Below are 15,000 nucleotides of genomic sequence, written 5' to 3'. Positions count from 1 at the left end.
GCCTTCTGTGTGCCCGTTTCACAGACTTTGATGTGGGTCACATCAGTGTGAACTCAGCAGTGGCCTGATTTGAAATTCACAGGTGAAGACCAGTCAGACCGGAGGGCTTTGTTTACAGCCACATCCATTGGCAATTTTATCAAAAACACCTACACACTCAAAAAAGTGGGCTCTTCAAGGGTTCCTAAGAAAATGGTTCTATATACACTCAAAGTTCTTTGCATCATGAAAGGGTTCTTCAGATTGATGGAGAGTGTGCTGTCAAAGGGGTTTCTGAATGCTCATGGTTCTATATAGAACCATTTTCTTTGGTAAAGAACCATCTTTTTTAAGCATGTACCATACATTTGCACAATATGGGTGTAAGCAAGCAAGCAAAGTTTATTTATACGGCGCTTTTTACAGCAGGTGTTGTCACAAAGCAGCTTTACAGAACGATCAGCATTACAGAGAGAAAAGAAAAGAAAAACCCGGGGCTGAGCCCCCATGAGCGTCGCCAGTGGAGACAGGGGCAAGGAAAAAACTCCCTAAAGAGGAAGAAACCTTGAGAGGAACCAAGACTCAGAAGGGGAACCCGTCCTCCTCTGGTCAACACTGGACAGCAAACATTGGTAGTATTGTATTACAAAGCAGGAAAAACAGGTGGGCACTGGTTAATTAGATTAGACTATGATTAGCAGCGGCAGCAGCATCTGAGGGTGAGGACTGCACAGCGCTGTAAAGCAAGAAGCTCAGTGGTAGTCAAGCCGGTCCAGAAGGCTGGCGAGCAGCGGCACCTGATCAGGGCAGAAGAGGCAGCAGCATCAGACGCACAGGATGGGCAGCTGATCAACTCGGCAAAGAAAGGAAAGAAAAACACAGAGTCAGTTCTGTAAAGAGTGGCTGACCACAGATTACAGTATAACAGAGCAGCAGAGACTCCAGCAGGTCTAGACCTGACAGGGAGACTAATCACCAAAGGCTCGACTATACAAGTTTTTAGCCTAGACTTAAAGGCTGAGGCTGAGGCTGAGTCCCGAACATTAACAGGAAGATTATTCCAGAGCTGGGGGGCTTTGTATGAGAAGCTCCGCCCCCTGATGGAACTTTATTAGTTCTAGGTACCAGTAGTGAGGAACACCTTGTGATCTAAGTAGGTGAGATGGTTCATAGTGGGAGAGGAGGTCACTCAGGTACTGAGGGGCGAGTCCGTTTAGAGCTTTATAGGTCAGTAATAGGATTTTATAATCAGTGTGAAATTTAACTGGTAACCAGTGCAGGGCTGATGAAACTGGGCTGACCTGGTCAAACTTTCTGGTTTTTGTGAGACTCTGGCTGCAGCGTTCTGGACCAGCTGAAGCTTGTTAAGGCTTTTGCTGGGACGTCCAGACAGCAGGGAATTACAGTGATCCAGCCTTGAAGTAATGAATGCATAAACTAGCTTTTCTGCGTCCTGTAGAGATCATGGATTTCTTAATTTAGCGATATTGCGGAGATGCAGGAAGGCTGTTCTAGTGATATTAGTTATATGTGCATTGAAGGACAGATCAGCGTCCATCATGACACCAAGATTTTTAACAGATGAGCGCGATACAACTGAGAAATTGTTAAGTTTAAGCGTTAAGTTAGTTTGTTTCTAGCTGCATTTAGACCAAGAAGCAGGACCTGTTTTATCTGAGTTAAGTAGCAGAAAGTTACTCGACATCCAGTGTTTTATGTCTTTTACACAGTCCTCAATCTTGCTAAGTTTTTTATTATCTGGTTCGCTTGATGTATATAACTGAGTGTCATCGGCATAGCAGTGGAAATTTATGCCGTGTTTACTGATAATGGTGCCAAATGGTAGCATGAAAATTGTGAATAATATAGGCCCTAAAACAGAGCCTTGTGGAACACCATACATTACTTTTGCAAGGACAGATGATTCACCCTTTACATTAACGAACTGATAGCGATCAGTGAGGTAGGACCTGAACCAGGAAAGAGCTGTTCCTGTTACCCCTACAAGGTTTTCTAGTCTATCTAGTAGGATAGAGTGGTCTATTGTGTCAAATGCCGCACTAAGATCAAGGAGGACTAGCAGAGACACATTTCCTTTGTCAGAGAATAATAGATCGTTTACAATTTTTACTAGTGCTGTCTCTGTACTGTGATTTGGCCTGAAATTTTTCATGTAGATGATTCCTATGCCAATAGGAGCTTAATTGTTTTGCTACCACATTTTCCAGGATCTTGGATATAAAGGGGAGATTTGTGATAGGTCTATAATTTGACAGCTCTCAGTGATCGAGGTTCGCTTTCTTAATCAGCGGTCTAATTACTGCAAGTTTAAACGTTTTTGGGGTGTATCCACGGCTAAGAGAGGAGTTTATTATTGACAGAATAGGCTTGGACAAATTTCATTGAGTAGACCTGTAGGAATCAGATCTAACATACAAGTAGATGATTTTGCTGAAGAAACTATTTTAACTAGTTCGTTTCATTGAAGTCATGTAAACGATTCCAGCCTCTCTGCAGTGATTATAACATTCTCAGGATCTAGACTGGCATTATAAGGCAGCAGGTTTGTAGAGTTGAACTGTGTTTCTGAATTTTCTGTGTAATTTTTTCGATTTTATCACTCAAGAAATTCATAAAATCATTGCTGCTATAGGCTGATGGCATCTGGGGTTCAGTGTTCTCTGTTATTTTAGAAATTGTGCTGAATAGTAGTCTAGGATTATTCTTGTTGATTTCTATGAGAGAGGAGAGAGAGGCTGAGCTAAGAGTAAGAGCTCTTCTAGTCAGGCACTGTTTTCGCTCTAGTTGTCTGGCAGCTAGAGTAGCTAGAGTATGATCATTATACCAAGAGGCGAGTTTTTTTTTATATACTGTAGCTGGACAATTTATCAGCCCTCCTTTACCCTGTTAATCACTGGAAAGGGACCTGTTCTCAGCACAGCCGTGACTCAGGCGTGGTAGTTTTTGCAGCAGTGTATAAGCAACAGACACATAACATCGGCTCCTGGTGTTCCCAGAGTCTACGTGCGTGATTCTCTTTTCTATAGCAGCTTCATGTGCCTTCTGTGAATACCTGATTACGTAAATGAACACTCCGATAAGTCAGGATATCCACGTATTCGAATAGCAGAGCCCATCCCTAGCAGTGACACTAGACTCTTAACAGTAATCATTACTCCTGTCAGTAAGAGCTGGAAAAACACCCAGCGGTCAGTCAGAGCCACAAAGACGCCTACGGGTCCGTCAGTCTGCGCCTGTTAGTCTCCGTCTCCACGTCCGAGTGTTTGCAGAGCAAGGCTTTGTTTATGATGGTCAGTATGTTGGTAGCCAAGGCCAGTATCATTAGCATTCCCAGGAATGGAAGTGTTCCCTCCATTGTTTCAATTGCTGCTCCTACATAGTTAATAGCATTAGCGCGTGAGCACGTGAAACACATGAAATGATAACCGTGTCAAAGCCAAGGAAGGCTGAGATTCTCGGCCGGTATGTCACTGAAGGCTGGGTTTGTAGGATCCTTCAACTGCAGCCAAGAAATCTGGGCTACATGTGTGAGAAATCAAAGGTGTGTCCTTTGAGACCATTAGTCATTCTACAATGCAGAACCAAGGCACTTAAGAAGTTCTACCACACTAATACAGTAACAGACATCCATACCTGAGATCTACTGCACTAATACAGTAACACAGACATCCATACCTGAGTTCTACCGCACTAATACAGTAACAGACGTCCATACCTGAGATCTACCGCACTAATACAGTAACAGACGTCCATACCTGAGATCTACCGCACTAATACAGTAACAGACGTCCATACCTGAGATCTACCACACTAATACAGTAACAGACATCCATACCTGAGATCTACCGCACTAATACAGTAACAGACATCCATACCTGAGATCTACTGCACTAATACAGTAACACAGACATCCATACCTGAGTTCTACCGCACTAATACAGTAACAGACGTCCATACCTGAGATCTACCGCACTAATACAGTAACAGACGTCCATACCTGAGATCTACCGCACTAATACAGTAACAGACGTCCATACCTGAGATCTACCACACTAATACAGTAACAGACATCCATACCTGAGATCTACCGCACTAATACAGTAACAGACATCCATACCTGAGATCTACCGCACTAATACAGTAACAGACATCCATACCTGAGATCTACCACACTAATACAGTAACAGACATCCATACCTGAGATCTACCGCACTAATACAGTAACAGACATCCATACCTGAGATCTACCGCACTAATACAGTAACAGACATCCATACCTGAGATCTACCGCACTAATACAGTAACAGACATCCATACCTGAGATCTACCGCACTAATACAGTAACAGACATCCATACCTGAGATCTACCACACTAATACAGTAACAGACATCCATACCTGAGATCTACCGCACTAATACAGTAACAGACATCCATACCTGAGATCTACCACACTAATACAGTAACAGACATCCATACCTGAGATCTACCGCACTAATACAGTAACAGACATCCATACCTGAGATCTACCACACTAATACAGTAACAGACATCCATACCTGAGATCTACCGCACTAATACAGTAACAGAGACAGCAGACCACCGTGATGTCTCAGGTCTGGTGAAACTGAACATCAGACCAAATGCCATCAGTCCAAACGGGCCTCAGAGAAAAGGTATCAGACCACATGCAAGCCTGGTTGAGAATATACTGGCTCGTATAACTTAAATGCCAGTATAACCCTTTTAATTTTGTTCTGAGGCCGTTTGTTCTGCTGTTCAGTTTCACTTTACACGCATTCTGCATTTCACGAAGAAAAGCCAAAGCTTTGATTTTCTTTTCTCGGTTACCTTTTTCATTTTAGATACGGCCATGAAATACCAGAACAATGACGAAAATAAAATGACAAAAATCTGTTTTCAATTTATTTTTATTTTTGTCACAAATGGCTTGTGCTTATGTGAAAAATGAAATTGTGTATCTATTTCGTCTCGTTTTAAATTATGGCAGGATATTTGCGCAGATTTTTGGAAAAAGAAAAGGCAAAAAGAGCGTTTACATTTTATTGTTTTAATTTTTATTTCTTTTTTGGCCGGATTTGCCTCCCACATGTATGTGTGTGGTATGAGTGCAGTATATGGTGGATGCATGGTAGGAAGTGTGTGATATTGCTGGATATGGGAGTGTGTGTGTGTGTGTGTGGTGGGTGTGTGGGGATGCGGATGTCTACAGCAGTGATACAGCTGGCTTGGCTGCCTCCAATGGGGCGTTCCCTTTACTTGTAGGGAAACAGTGTCTGCCTGCAGTTTATACGGGAGCGTGTGTGTGTGTGTGTGTGTGTGTGTGTGTGTGTGTGTGTGTGTGTGTGTGTGTGTGTGTGTGTCACCGCACACAGGGACATTTTTTATTTTGTCAGACGTAATCTGTTCCTTGACTTTGAGTAAACAGAGGCATTATAAGGCACAATTAATCAGATCCCTCCTCCCACAGCCTGTATCACTATTAGCTTTGTTCTGGTTAAACATCCCTTTGCATCCATATCTACATTTCAGACTGTCTCTGTCTCCTGGCAACATAAACAAACATAAACAGATACAGTGCTCTGTAATAAACACAAAGGGAAAAGTCAGAGACCACAGAGCCATTAAGATCGAGTTATTCATTTTTCTTCTTCAGCAAAAGGGCAGAAAGCCTGTTTACACAGAAGCCTCAACAGTGAATTTTTTTTCAGTATTTACTGTGTCCACTCTTTCCCTTCATTCCAGCTTCCAGTCTTTCCAGGAGACTCACTTTCAGCTCCTCAAATAATCTTCAGACTCGCCTCCAAAGCTCAGTCGGAGAAGCTGGTTGATTTTCTGAAGTGATCGAACCCATGCAGTGGTGCTGAGGTCTGGACTCTGGGGTGGTCAGTCCATCGTCCAGCTTCTTTGTTTGGTGTGTCCGTCTCCTTTTCTCAGTGAGGCTCTTCTTGATCAGCTACACGTCCTTTCAGACCCACAGCGCTGAGTGGTCTTCTCACAGTGGAAGGATGGACAGGAACACCTGTGGATGTTTTCAGATCTGAAGCAGCTTGATTTTCTCCTCTTTTGGGGTCCACCAGCTTCTTCCAGGTGGTTGTTAGGATTCCCAGCTTTGGTTTTACTGCTTCGCTCTGTGAGTGGATATCTAATCTCCTCAGTAATATCTCCTGAAAAATGAATAACTTGTACTTAATAGCCATTTAGACTCAAACTGAAGATTGGTCACTGACTTTTACAGTAAGAGCACCGAGTCAGTACTCAATATCGGGCAGTACGTCGAGTTTGGGAGAATGTTGGGAGAGAGAACATGAGACTGATGCAGCCCTATCAGTTTCCCACACTGTAAAACAAATCATTACTTAATGGTGCTTTATTGACAGAATAAAGCTGGGACCTGCAGGACGTGGATATCAGCTGACTGATATACTGCTGTCATACAAGCTCCTGTGAACACATACGTTCACCAGTCAGGCAGAACATCATGACCACCTCCTCGTTTCTACACTCACTGTCCACTTTATCAGCTCCACTTACTGTATAGCTGCACTCTGTAGTTCTACAGTTACAGACTGTAGTCCATCTGCATCTTTGTGGTGTTGGTAGTGTGTTAGTGTGTGTTGTGCTGGTACGAGTGGATCAGACGCAGCAGTGCTGCTGGAGTTTTTAACCACAGAACAAAGTATGCAGATAATCAGATGGACTCCAGTAAGTGGAGTTGATAAAATGTTCAATGAGCATAGAATCAAGGAGGTGCTCGTAATGTTATGCCTGATGAGTGTGCATATACAAAAATAGAAATTGTAATTAGAGCCCAACTGATATATTAGATATTAAAAATAGCAGCAAATAATGGTTTTACTGGTACACTCCAGTTGGTTATTTTAATGATCCGCAGTAATTTGGGGGCCAGTGGATGAGCTCTAGCTGCTGGGAAACAGCCGATCCCCCAGCTTGGTTGTCACCATGCCAGCAACAGAGACAGCAGCGATTGGTGTACAAGATCTGATCAGTTTTACACGTGCTGGAATTCATTCTTTGACGGTCAAATTCACACACAAATTTAGCCCGACACTGGACCGTTCTTTCTGCTCTCTATTGAGCTTCAGCTTAATACATTTTTTTGGGTCCCGTCATGCGATTGGTTACTACTGACTTCTGGAAGTGTGTTGTGATTGGCCGGTGTTCGTCAGAGCTTTTGCTGCCTATTAAAAACCGGGAACAGGACTTTTACTCTAGAAAACGAACTTTATAGCTCACCAGTACAGCAGCGTTCGCCGAAACACTGCCTGTAATAACGGAATTCTGTCATCGGGAATGTTCATAATCATGATTAATCGCTCTCAGCCATTTTATAGAAGTATTACATTACCCGTATAATTGATACTATGACTAAAATTGATCTGAAAGATTGTAACTCTGCATGTGCACGAGTGCGGCTTTCCTCGCGCAAGAGCGGCTTTCCTCGCGCAAGAGCGGCTTTCCTCGCGCAAGAGTGGCTTTCCTCGCGCAAGAGCGGTTTTCCTCGCACAAGTGCGGCTTTCCTCGCGCAAGAGCGGTTTTCCTCGCGCAAGAGCGGCTTTCCTCGCGCAAGAGCGGCTTTCCTCGCGCAAGAGCGGCTTTCCTTGCTTGCGAATTTTGAATTGGATTTGACGCCGTACACTTTCACATTATTGCCCTGTGTGAATCTTGCCACTGGGTTTTTGTGGCTTGTGTTCAAATTAATTTCTGTGAGTTTTAAATTTGCCTCCACACTTCATCTGTCCTGAGATGTGATCTGAATATTTAACCCCTTCAAAATAACATCGTCCATAAACATCTGGCTGTTATTGTATTAATCCAGCCAATACACTGCTACACTACTGCACACACATCCACACACACACAGATGATCATATATCCAAACGCTGCCATACAGTATGTATGGAGCTCTTTTCGGTCTGAATGAATCTAACTGTGTTCTTATAAGTGTGTGTGTGTTATTTGAACTGTGTTGCGGTCCCTGTCCCCCTCCTCTCCTTCCTCTGGGTTTGCATAACAGGTAGTGGCAGGCATTTCCCCCAGCAGAACAGGGATATCCTGGCGCCTGCCTGACGCTAACACACACACACACACTGGCCTGACGCTGCCGCGCTGCTCCCTGCGTATTGCTAAATATAACCACACACACACACCAATAACAAACACGCACATTAATATATACCAACACACTACCACGCTACTAATATTCCCACACTGAGCAGCTAAACTCACCCAGCCGATACAAATAAACACTCGGCTCGTACTTAATACAGCAGCTTCGCACAGTAAACACACAGTCAGAAAACAATCACAGCCGCATTCATAACATGCTAACCACATTATACACAGTCCACACCGGAGATAAGAGCCACGCCGTAGGTTCATCTGATTGTTTCTGAAACATGAGAAATGGTGTGGAAAGAGCAGATTCTGAACTTTCAGACCGTTTATGGTGATTTGAGTGTAATGACAGGGTTTTGATGTGCGAGGTCTTTATCGTGTGAAAAGAAAATCATATTTTTCATTTTCATCATTTATTGACATCAAAACGAACGGGCAAAACGTGCAGACTCAGACCTGTCAATGTGTCATTCATTCCACAATGATGCAGTTCGTTGTGCAGTGATGCGTACTTTCTATTGCAAACCACTAGAAAATACTGCTTTATACTTCCACTCTCTGGCCACTTTATTAGAAACACCCACCTTGTGCTTCAGCTCTCTGGCCACTTTATTAGAAACACACACCTTGTGCTTCTACTCACTGGCCACTTTATTAGAAACACCCACCTTGTGCTTCAGCTCTCTGGCCACTTTATTAGAAACACACACCTTGTGCTTCTACTCACTGGCCACTTTATTAGAAACACCTACCTTGTGCTTCCACTCACTGGCCACTTTATTAGAAACACCTACCTTGTGCTTCCACTCACTGGCCACTTTATTAGAAACACCCACCTTGTGCTTCCACTCACTGGCCACTTTATTAGAAACACCTACCTTGTGCTTCCACTCACTGGCCACTTTATTAGAAACACCCACCTTGTGCTTCAGCTCTCTGGCCACTTTATTAGAAACACCCACCTTGTGCTTCCACTAACTGGCCACTTCATTAAAAACACCTACTTCATACTTGAATGCACTGGCCACTTTATCAGAAACACCTACTTCATACTTCCACTCCCTGGCCTTTTTGTTAGAAACACCTACTATATACTTCCATTGGCTGGCCACTTTATTGGAAACACCTACTTTGTACTTCCACTAATTGACCACTTTATTAGAAACACCTACTGTATACTTATACAAACTGGCCGCTTTATTAGAAACCCCTACTTTATACTTCCACTAATAAATTGCCTCCAACTAGACACCAGCAAGGTGGGCCTACAAGGATTTTCGGTGAGTTTGAAACGGAAGCAAATGTGCTGATGGACACTGATGGGAAATTAGCTGGATGCCCTGTACTGCATCTTCTCTTTACTCTTAAATGCTAACAGAATAGCAGACTAATCCGTAACGAACACACATCTGCATAAATATGGGTTCTGCATGGGGAAGCTGTGTGGCCATCACCCACACACACTCATAGGCCCGCCCACGCGTTCCGACTAGCCTATTCCTGGTGCCGTTGGTGAAAAGTCTCTCTAAGAATGTTGGATTTGATCTGATAAGCTCCTGTTCTGTTCCGATACAGGGTGTCTTCCTCCCTCTGTGCATCCTGTTTGAGTTGTGGGTGGTCTACCTTCTCTACAAATGCAGAAGTTTGCTGTTTTAGAAATCCTCAAAGCTCTTAAAGGTTCCTCTGTCCCAGAACACTCGACAGAGCCTCTCTCATGTCTGCTCTGTCCCGGGCCCTCAGCAGGAGTCGGCTGAGGCTCAGCTGGGCTTTAAACAGGCAGGCGAGCTACGTGCGAGTGGGTGTTGTTTTTGGTGTTGCGTACTTGAGGAACTATGAGCTCTGCAGAGTAGTGTGTGTATGTTGGAGCTCCTCTTCAAAGAATTCTGTGCATGTGTGGTTGAGTTGGATCAGGGTGCTTGTTGGTTCGGCTCATTCTGGTGCTGTGGGTGTGAGTGGAATTGTAAGTGTTGGCTGATATGAATATAAGTATCAGCAGTGTGTGGTGTATTTGCATTCATTCTGGTGCATTGGAGAGTTGAGTGAAGGCCACCTTGTTGCTTTAGAGCGGTGGTCTGGAAGTATGTGCATGCAGTGTCCGTAGGGTATGCTCATCATGCTTGTGGAATCTGGCTAAAATTACATTTTTAGAAACATTAACAGTCATTTGGTCAATTTTAAAGGTAAACTCATCAGAGGGTAGGGCTGGCTTTACATGATGAAACCGATGCAACTTTAGTTTCTTAAAAACTACATGAAACTAAATTGCACTCGAGCTGCATGATGTAAAGCATCCTGCAACTCATTTGAAACTCAGCTGCAACAGTTGGAAGCATCTCAACGTTCTGTCTCCATCTCAATGGACAGAAAATAAAACAGAAGATGGTTTATTGGGCACTTGCAATTGAGACGCCCCCTCCGACTGGCTCAAGTTTGGTGTTTTTTCGTTTTGTCAGTTTACAGAGTTTCTCAAGCTATTGTTGAGGCTTATGCCACCATTTATTCTTTTTTTTTTCATCCTGCTGTTATCGCAGTCTACATAGCACAATTTTCTCTTCTCTTGAAGCGTCAGAATTTTACACAGAGCACCAATTCATTTGGGTTCTAAGGGATAAAAATGATTAGAGAAGACCGAGATGTGGTTCACAATGAACTTTTTGTATTTCTAGGACACAATGAGCAAGACATCAAATAGTCTATAGTAACATACATACAACAGATAAAGAGCTCATACTTAGTAAAGAAGCCCTAGAGAGATAGATAAATAACAGGTATATACATATAAAATAAAAGAAAAGGCCATTACTGCTGGTCAAAAAAATGGAAAAATGATAATGCTGCAAATATATTAAAATTACACCTCCCAAATGACTTTATAGCTGCTGATTTGGCTAATTAGTGTGTTGCGTGATTTTTTAAAAAATTATTTTCTTTAACGTGTCAAGTTGCACAGAATTTGTTTAGGCCACTCACAACATGCAACTACTTGCATAGAAATTTCACTATGTAAAGCTGGCCTAACTCTGCCTTTACATACGATGTCCTTGAGGTTAAAGCTTTAGCATTAGCTAGAAAAGTCGCTTTGTTAGCCTAGTTGCTACTCAGGTTTGCCACGTTAAGCTTTGACCCAGTGTGCTGCTGACCTTTTCAAAGCATAGCCAAAGAGACAGACCGTTTTTGCTGACTTGAGATACACATTTTGCACTGTGTCAGGTGGATACTTTTCAAACCTGCCATTAGTGCTGATGACGTAGCACCGCTTAAATCCAGAGGTGAGCCAAGCCACATTGTGTGCCCAGCCTTTCCATCTGAAGGCTTGTTAAGAACACTGAATACCTGGTACAGGTGTACTGGGACCTAGAGCAAAAATGTGGAACACTAGCAATGTACGCTTATAAAGAATAGAATTGTAGGCTCATAAAATGTTTTGTCAAACCTCTGAAAAATTCGCAAAATGATGTTAGATGTGAAAAATACATCGTGTGCAACTACAGACAGTATTATTTAATGTTAAGCAGCCTTTTGCTTCCCACAAGGTTCAGGATGTGCCTGCTAGAAAAATATTGCACGGATCAGTTTCAGACGGTCACCCATTGTGCTGGACGCTGCTGTGCAGGGCCTGTCAACCTTTAGAGCTTGTGTGTACTCACTGGCCAGCTGGAACAGGGCAGCGATGGCCTCCTCCCACCATGGAGAATCCTGGGTGATGTGTTTTATCTTCAGAAGCCCCAGCAGGAAGATCAGCTGACCCACGGTCAGAGCCACCGTTGCCATCAGGTTACATGCCCGCATCATGTCAAACTGAACTGGAGACAGAAACGGAGAGGGTTGGTCTATTGCAGATACTGACAGGTAGCTGACCTGAGGTCAAACAGAGAGATTATAAGGTATCGGTCTACAAAAAACAGAGATCGGAAGCATACTTCGGCATACCACACCTTTATCATCAACAGGATGGGGTCTACTAGATAAATCAGAATCCACTCTTCAATGAATAATGACCATGCTGAAACCTGTTTGGAGCAAAGTCATCCCAGGATTCTGCTTCTAGCGCAAAATGTGAAAAACTACTGCAAAATAAAAAACGATTGTCATCTATATTTGGCACTTTAAAGCTAATTTATCATTGGCATGATGAAACAAATTAACCTGAGATCAGAAAAAGATCTAAAGCTTGTCCTGCTGGTCTGTGGTCAGAAACAAAGGTATGAATGAAGCATCAAATTCTTGAAAAATTGTTGAAACTTAAAATGGCAATCTGGACTGAGATCAGAAGTATATGATGTAAAGAATTGAAGACTTTGAAACCCAGATAATGTTAGCATCCTAGTGTCGAACTGCTACAGACTTGGCGGCAATGGCAGTGGACCAGAAAATATCCTAAGGCACATATGTGCTCAGAGGATCTGAATCACAGGATCCTGGGATATCCTAAGGCAGGTGTTTGTGTCTATATAGGGTCCTAAGGCAGATGTGCCGCCCCAGATGCAGCTGTACCATGTGGGCGTCACTTCCCATGATCCCTCACCATGTTCTTCCATTTCCTGTGTCTAAATTTGGATGAACGGACGGACGTGCCAGGATGCATGATGCTCAAGAGTCAACCCAGCATCTTTACCAAGCTCAGGCCTCAAAGCTTTAGTTACTTTTGGGTGCCTCACCCAGAAAACCAATGGTCAGTCATTCTTGTTCTGGAGGCTCCACAGTTTAGGGCAGTTAATCAGAATTTGTGACTCCTGCTGTAAAAGCAACGCAGTTCAGTCAGGTGCCCTAGTGTTGGGTTTCACACTTGAATCCCAGCTATAGCATTTACTTTACCTTCCTGTGGAACCTATGCCTGGTCATGTCTCAGTGTTGGGTGTTTGGCCAGCAGCAGTGTTTGAAGTAGGCTGATAATGACAAAACACAGCACAGGCATTTCTGCTTTTTTGCTCTTTGGGGTACCGCAACTTTTTCAGGTGTGCTGCCACTTCTGCATTTTGGTCTTTGGGGTACCATGACCTTCTCTTGTGTACTGCTACATTTTGGTCTTGGGGGTACCATGACCTTCTCTTGTGTACTGCTACATTTTGGTCTTGGGGGTACCATGACCTTCTCTTGTGTACTTCTGCATTTTGGTCTTTGGGGTACCGTAACCTTCTCTTGTGTACTTCTGCATTTTGGTCTTTGGGGTACCGTAACCTTCTCTTGTGTACTTCTGCATTTTGGTCTTTGGGGTACCGTAACCTTCTCTTGTGTACTTCTACATTTTGGTCTTTGGGGTACCATGACCTTTTTTGTGTACTGCTACATTTTGGTCTTGGGGGTACCATGACCTTCTCTTGTGTACTTCTACCTTTTGGTCTTTGGGGTACCATGACCTTCTCTTGTGAACTTCTACATTTTGGTCTTTGGGGTACCATGACCTTCTCTTGTGTACTTCTGCTTCTACATTTTAACCTTTTGACGTGTACCCTTTTTTGCATAACACTACTTCTGCATTTTGCTCTTTGGGATGCAATGAATTTTTACCACCGCTGTGTTTTGCTTTTTGGGCTACTTAAATTTTTTTCTTGCATACTGCTACGTCTACATTTTCCTCTTTGGTGCACCTTGACTTTTTTCCTTGTGTTTTGCTCTTAGGGGTACCGTGATTTTATCTTGCTAATTCTACATTAGCTCTTTGGTGAACATGTCTTTATATTGCATATTGCCACTTATACATTTACATTGTGACTTGTCTTTGTGTTATACAGTCTCTAACTGTATACCAGCAAGGTGGACCTACAAGATAAGTGTTTCTAATAAAATGGTCAGTAGGTCTATAATTAAGACACTGCCCTCCTTCACTAAGAGGAAAGTTAAAAAATAATCCTTGTAATAAAGGAAGTTGTGTGTAGATGTATTCATTTGTAAAGAAGTAGAATTGCTTTCATTTATCAAGATCAGTGACTTGAGCAACAGCGGACACATCAGTGTGTGATTTACTGTGGTTAGTTTTACAGAACAAGAAATGATTCATTTTTCCAGTCAGTCTAAATGCTCCTCTTTCTCAGTGCCTGATTACATCACTTTATCTTGCCCTTTGCTTCCTTCCTTACTTAAATTAACTCTGCGTGTCAACACTGAGTGAAAGGGGCTTCACAAAACAAGGCCAGTTGGAACATTTCTTACCTCTTCTTGGACAAAAAGACTGACAGACTGACTAACTTGACTAGTGGTTCTCAAACCAGTATCTGACATCCCTTTTGACAGTCCATGTTTTTGCTCTATCCTTATGTGTTGAGAGTTAGTGATGACCAAAAATGTGGACCGTGCATTGGGACCTAAGGGTCAGTTTTGGAAACACTGTTCTAGACAGATCCCATTCTGAATAATCTCATAGGGATTTGCAGAGTTACAGCAGCTCCAAATAATTTTTCATATTTTTCTGCTAACAGACGCTTTGTTTATTTATTTATTTCTATAGTTTATCTTATATTTAGTATTTTGTATGATGCACATCTTTATCTGCTTACTGTGTATTCTGCTGTAACAATGTAAATTTCCCCCAGTGGGATAATAAAAGTCTATCCTATCCGATTCTATAGCCAGTGAATCTGTGAGATTTGGTTCATTTCTGTTGCCCTTACAAGCTTTTCTTATGACAATGACAATATGATGTGGTAGTCCTGATTACGTTATCTGGGCATGTGAGAAATTCTGAGAAATTTAGAAAAACGACAATACCGCAAACACTTACGTTTGACGGTGCTGCGTGACTCCTGGTACCCAGCGAAGTCCGAGCCCCAGCCCAGTGTCTGGCAGGGTGCGTGCGGGCGCATCAGAGCTTGTGTATCCCCGTCACCATCGTTGGCATGAATACA

At 42.9% G+C, this 15,000-nt stretch overlaps 2 protein-coding genes across 3 annotated transcripts in view; one reads left to right on the top strand and one right to left on the bottom strand.

Annotated features, from left to right (window-relative positions):
- ift140 (intraflagellar transport 140 homolog (Chlamydomonas)) overlaps positions 1-15,000 on the top strand; it is a 91,892-nt gene that overhangs the window by 55,085 nt on the left and 21,807 nt on the right. The gene's annotated exons all lie outside the window — the stretch shown is intronic.
- Positions 1-15,000, bottom strand: part of tmem204 (transmembrane protein 204) — a 21,123-nt gene that overhangs the window by 4,942 nt on the left and 1,181 nt on the right. The window contains exons 1-2 of the mRNA XM_017685141.2: positions 14,877-15,000; positions 11,806-11,961 (exon numbers count right to left, since the gene is read on the bottom strand). The exon at positions 14,877-15,000 is cut by the window's right edge and continues 1,181 nt beyond it. Of these exons, the coding sequence (XP_017540630.1) occupies positions 11,806-11,961; positions 14,877-15,000 (280 nt within the window). The remainder of the gene's footprint in view (positions 1-11,805; positions 11,962-14,876) is intronic.

This window comes from Pygocentrus nattereri, chromosome 3 (assembly GCF_015220715.1).
Source record: "Pygocentrus nattereri isolate fPygNat1 chromosome 3, fPygNat1.pri, whole genome shotgun sequence".
Classification (NCBI taxonomy): domain Eukaryota; kingdom Metazoa; phylum Chordata; class Actinopteri; order Characiformes; family Serrasalmidae; genus Pygocentrus; species Pygocentrus nattereri.
This window is presented reverse-complemented; position numbering and strand designations above follow the sequence as displayed.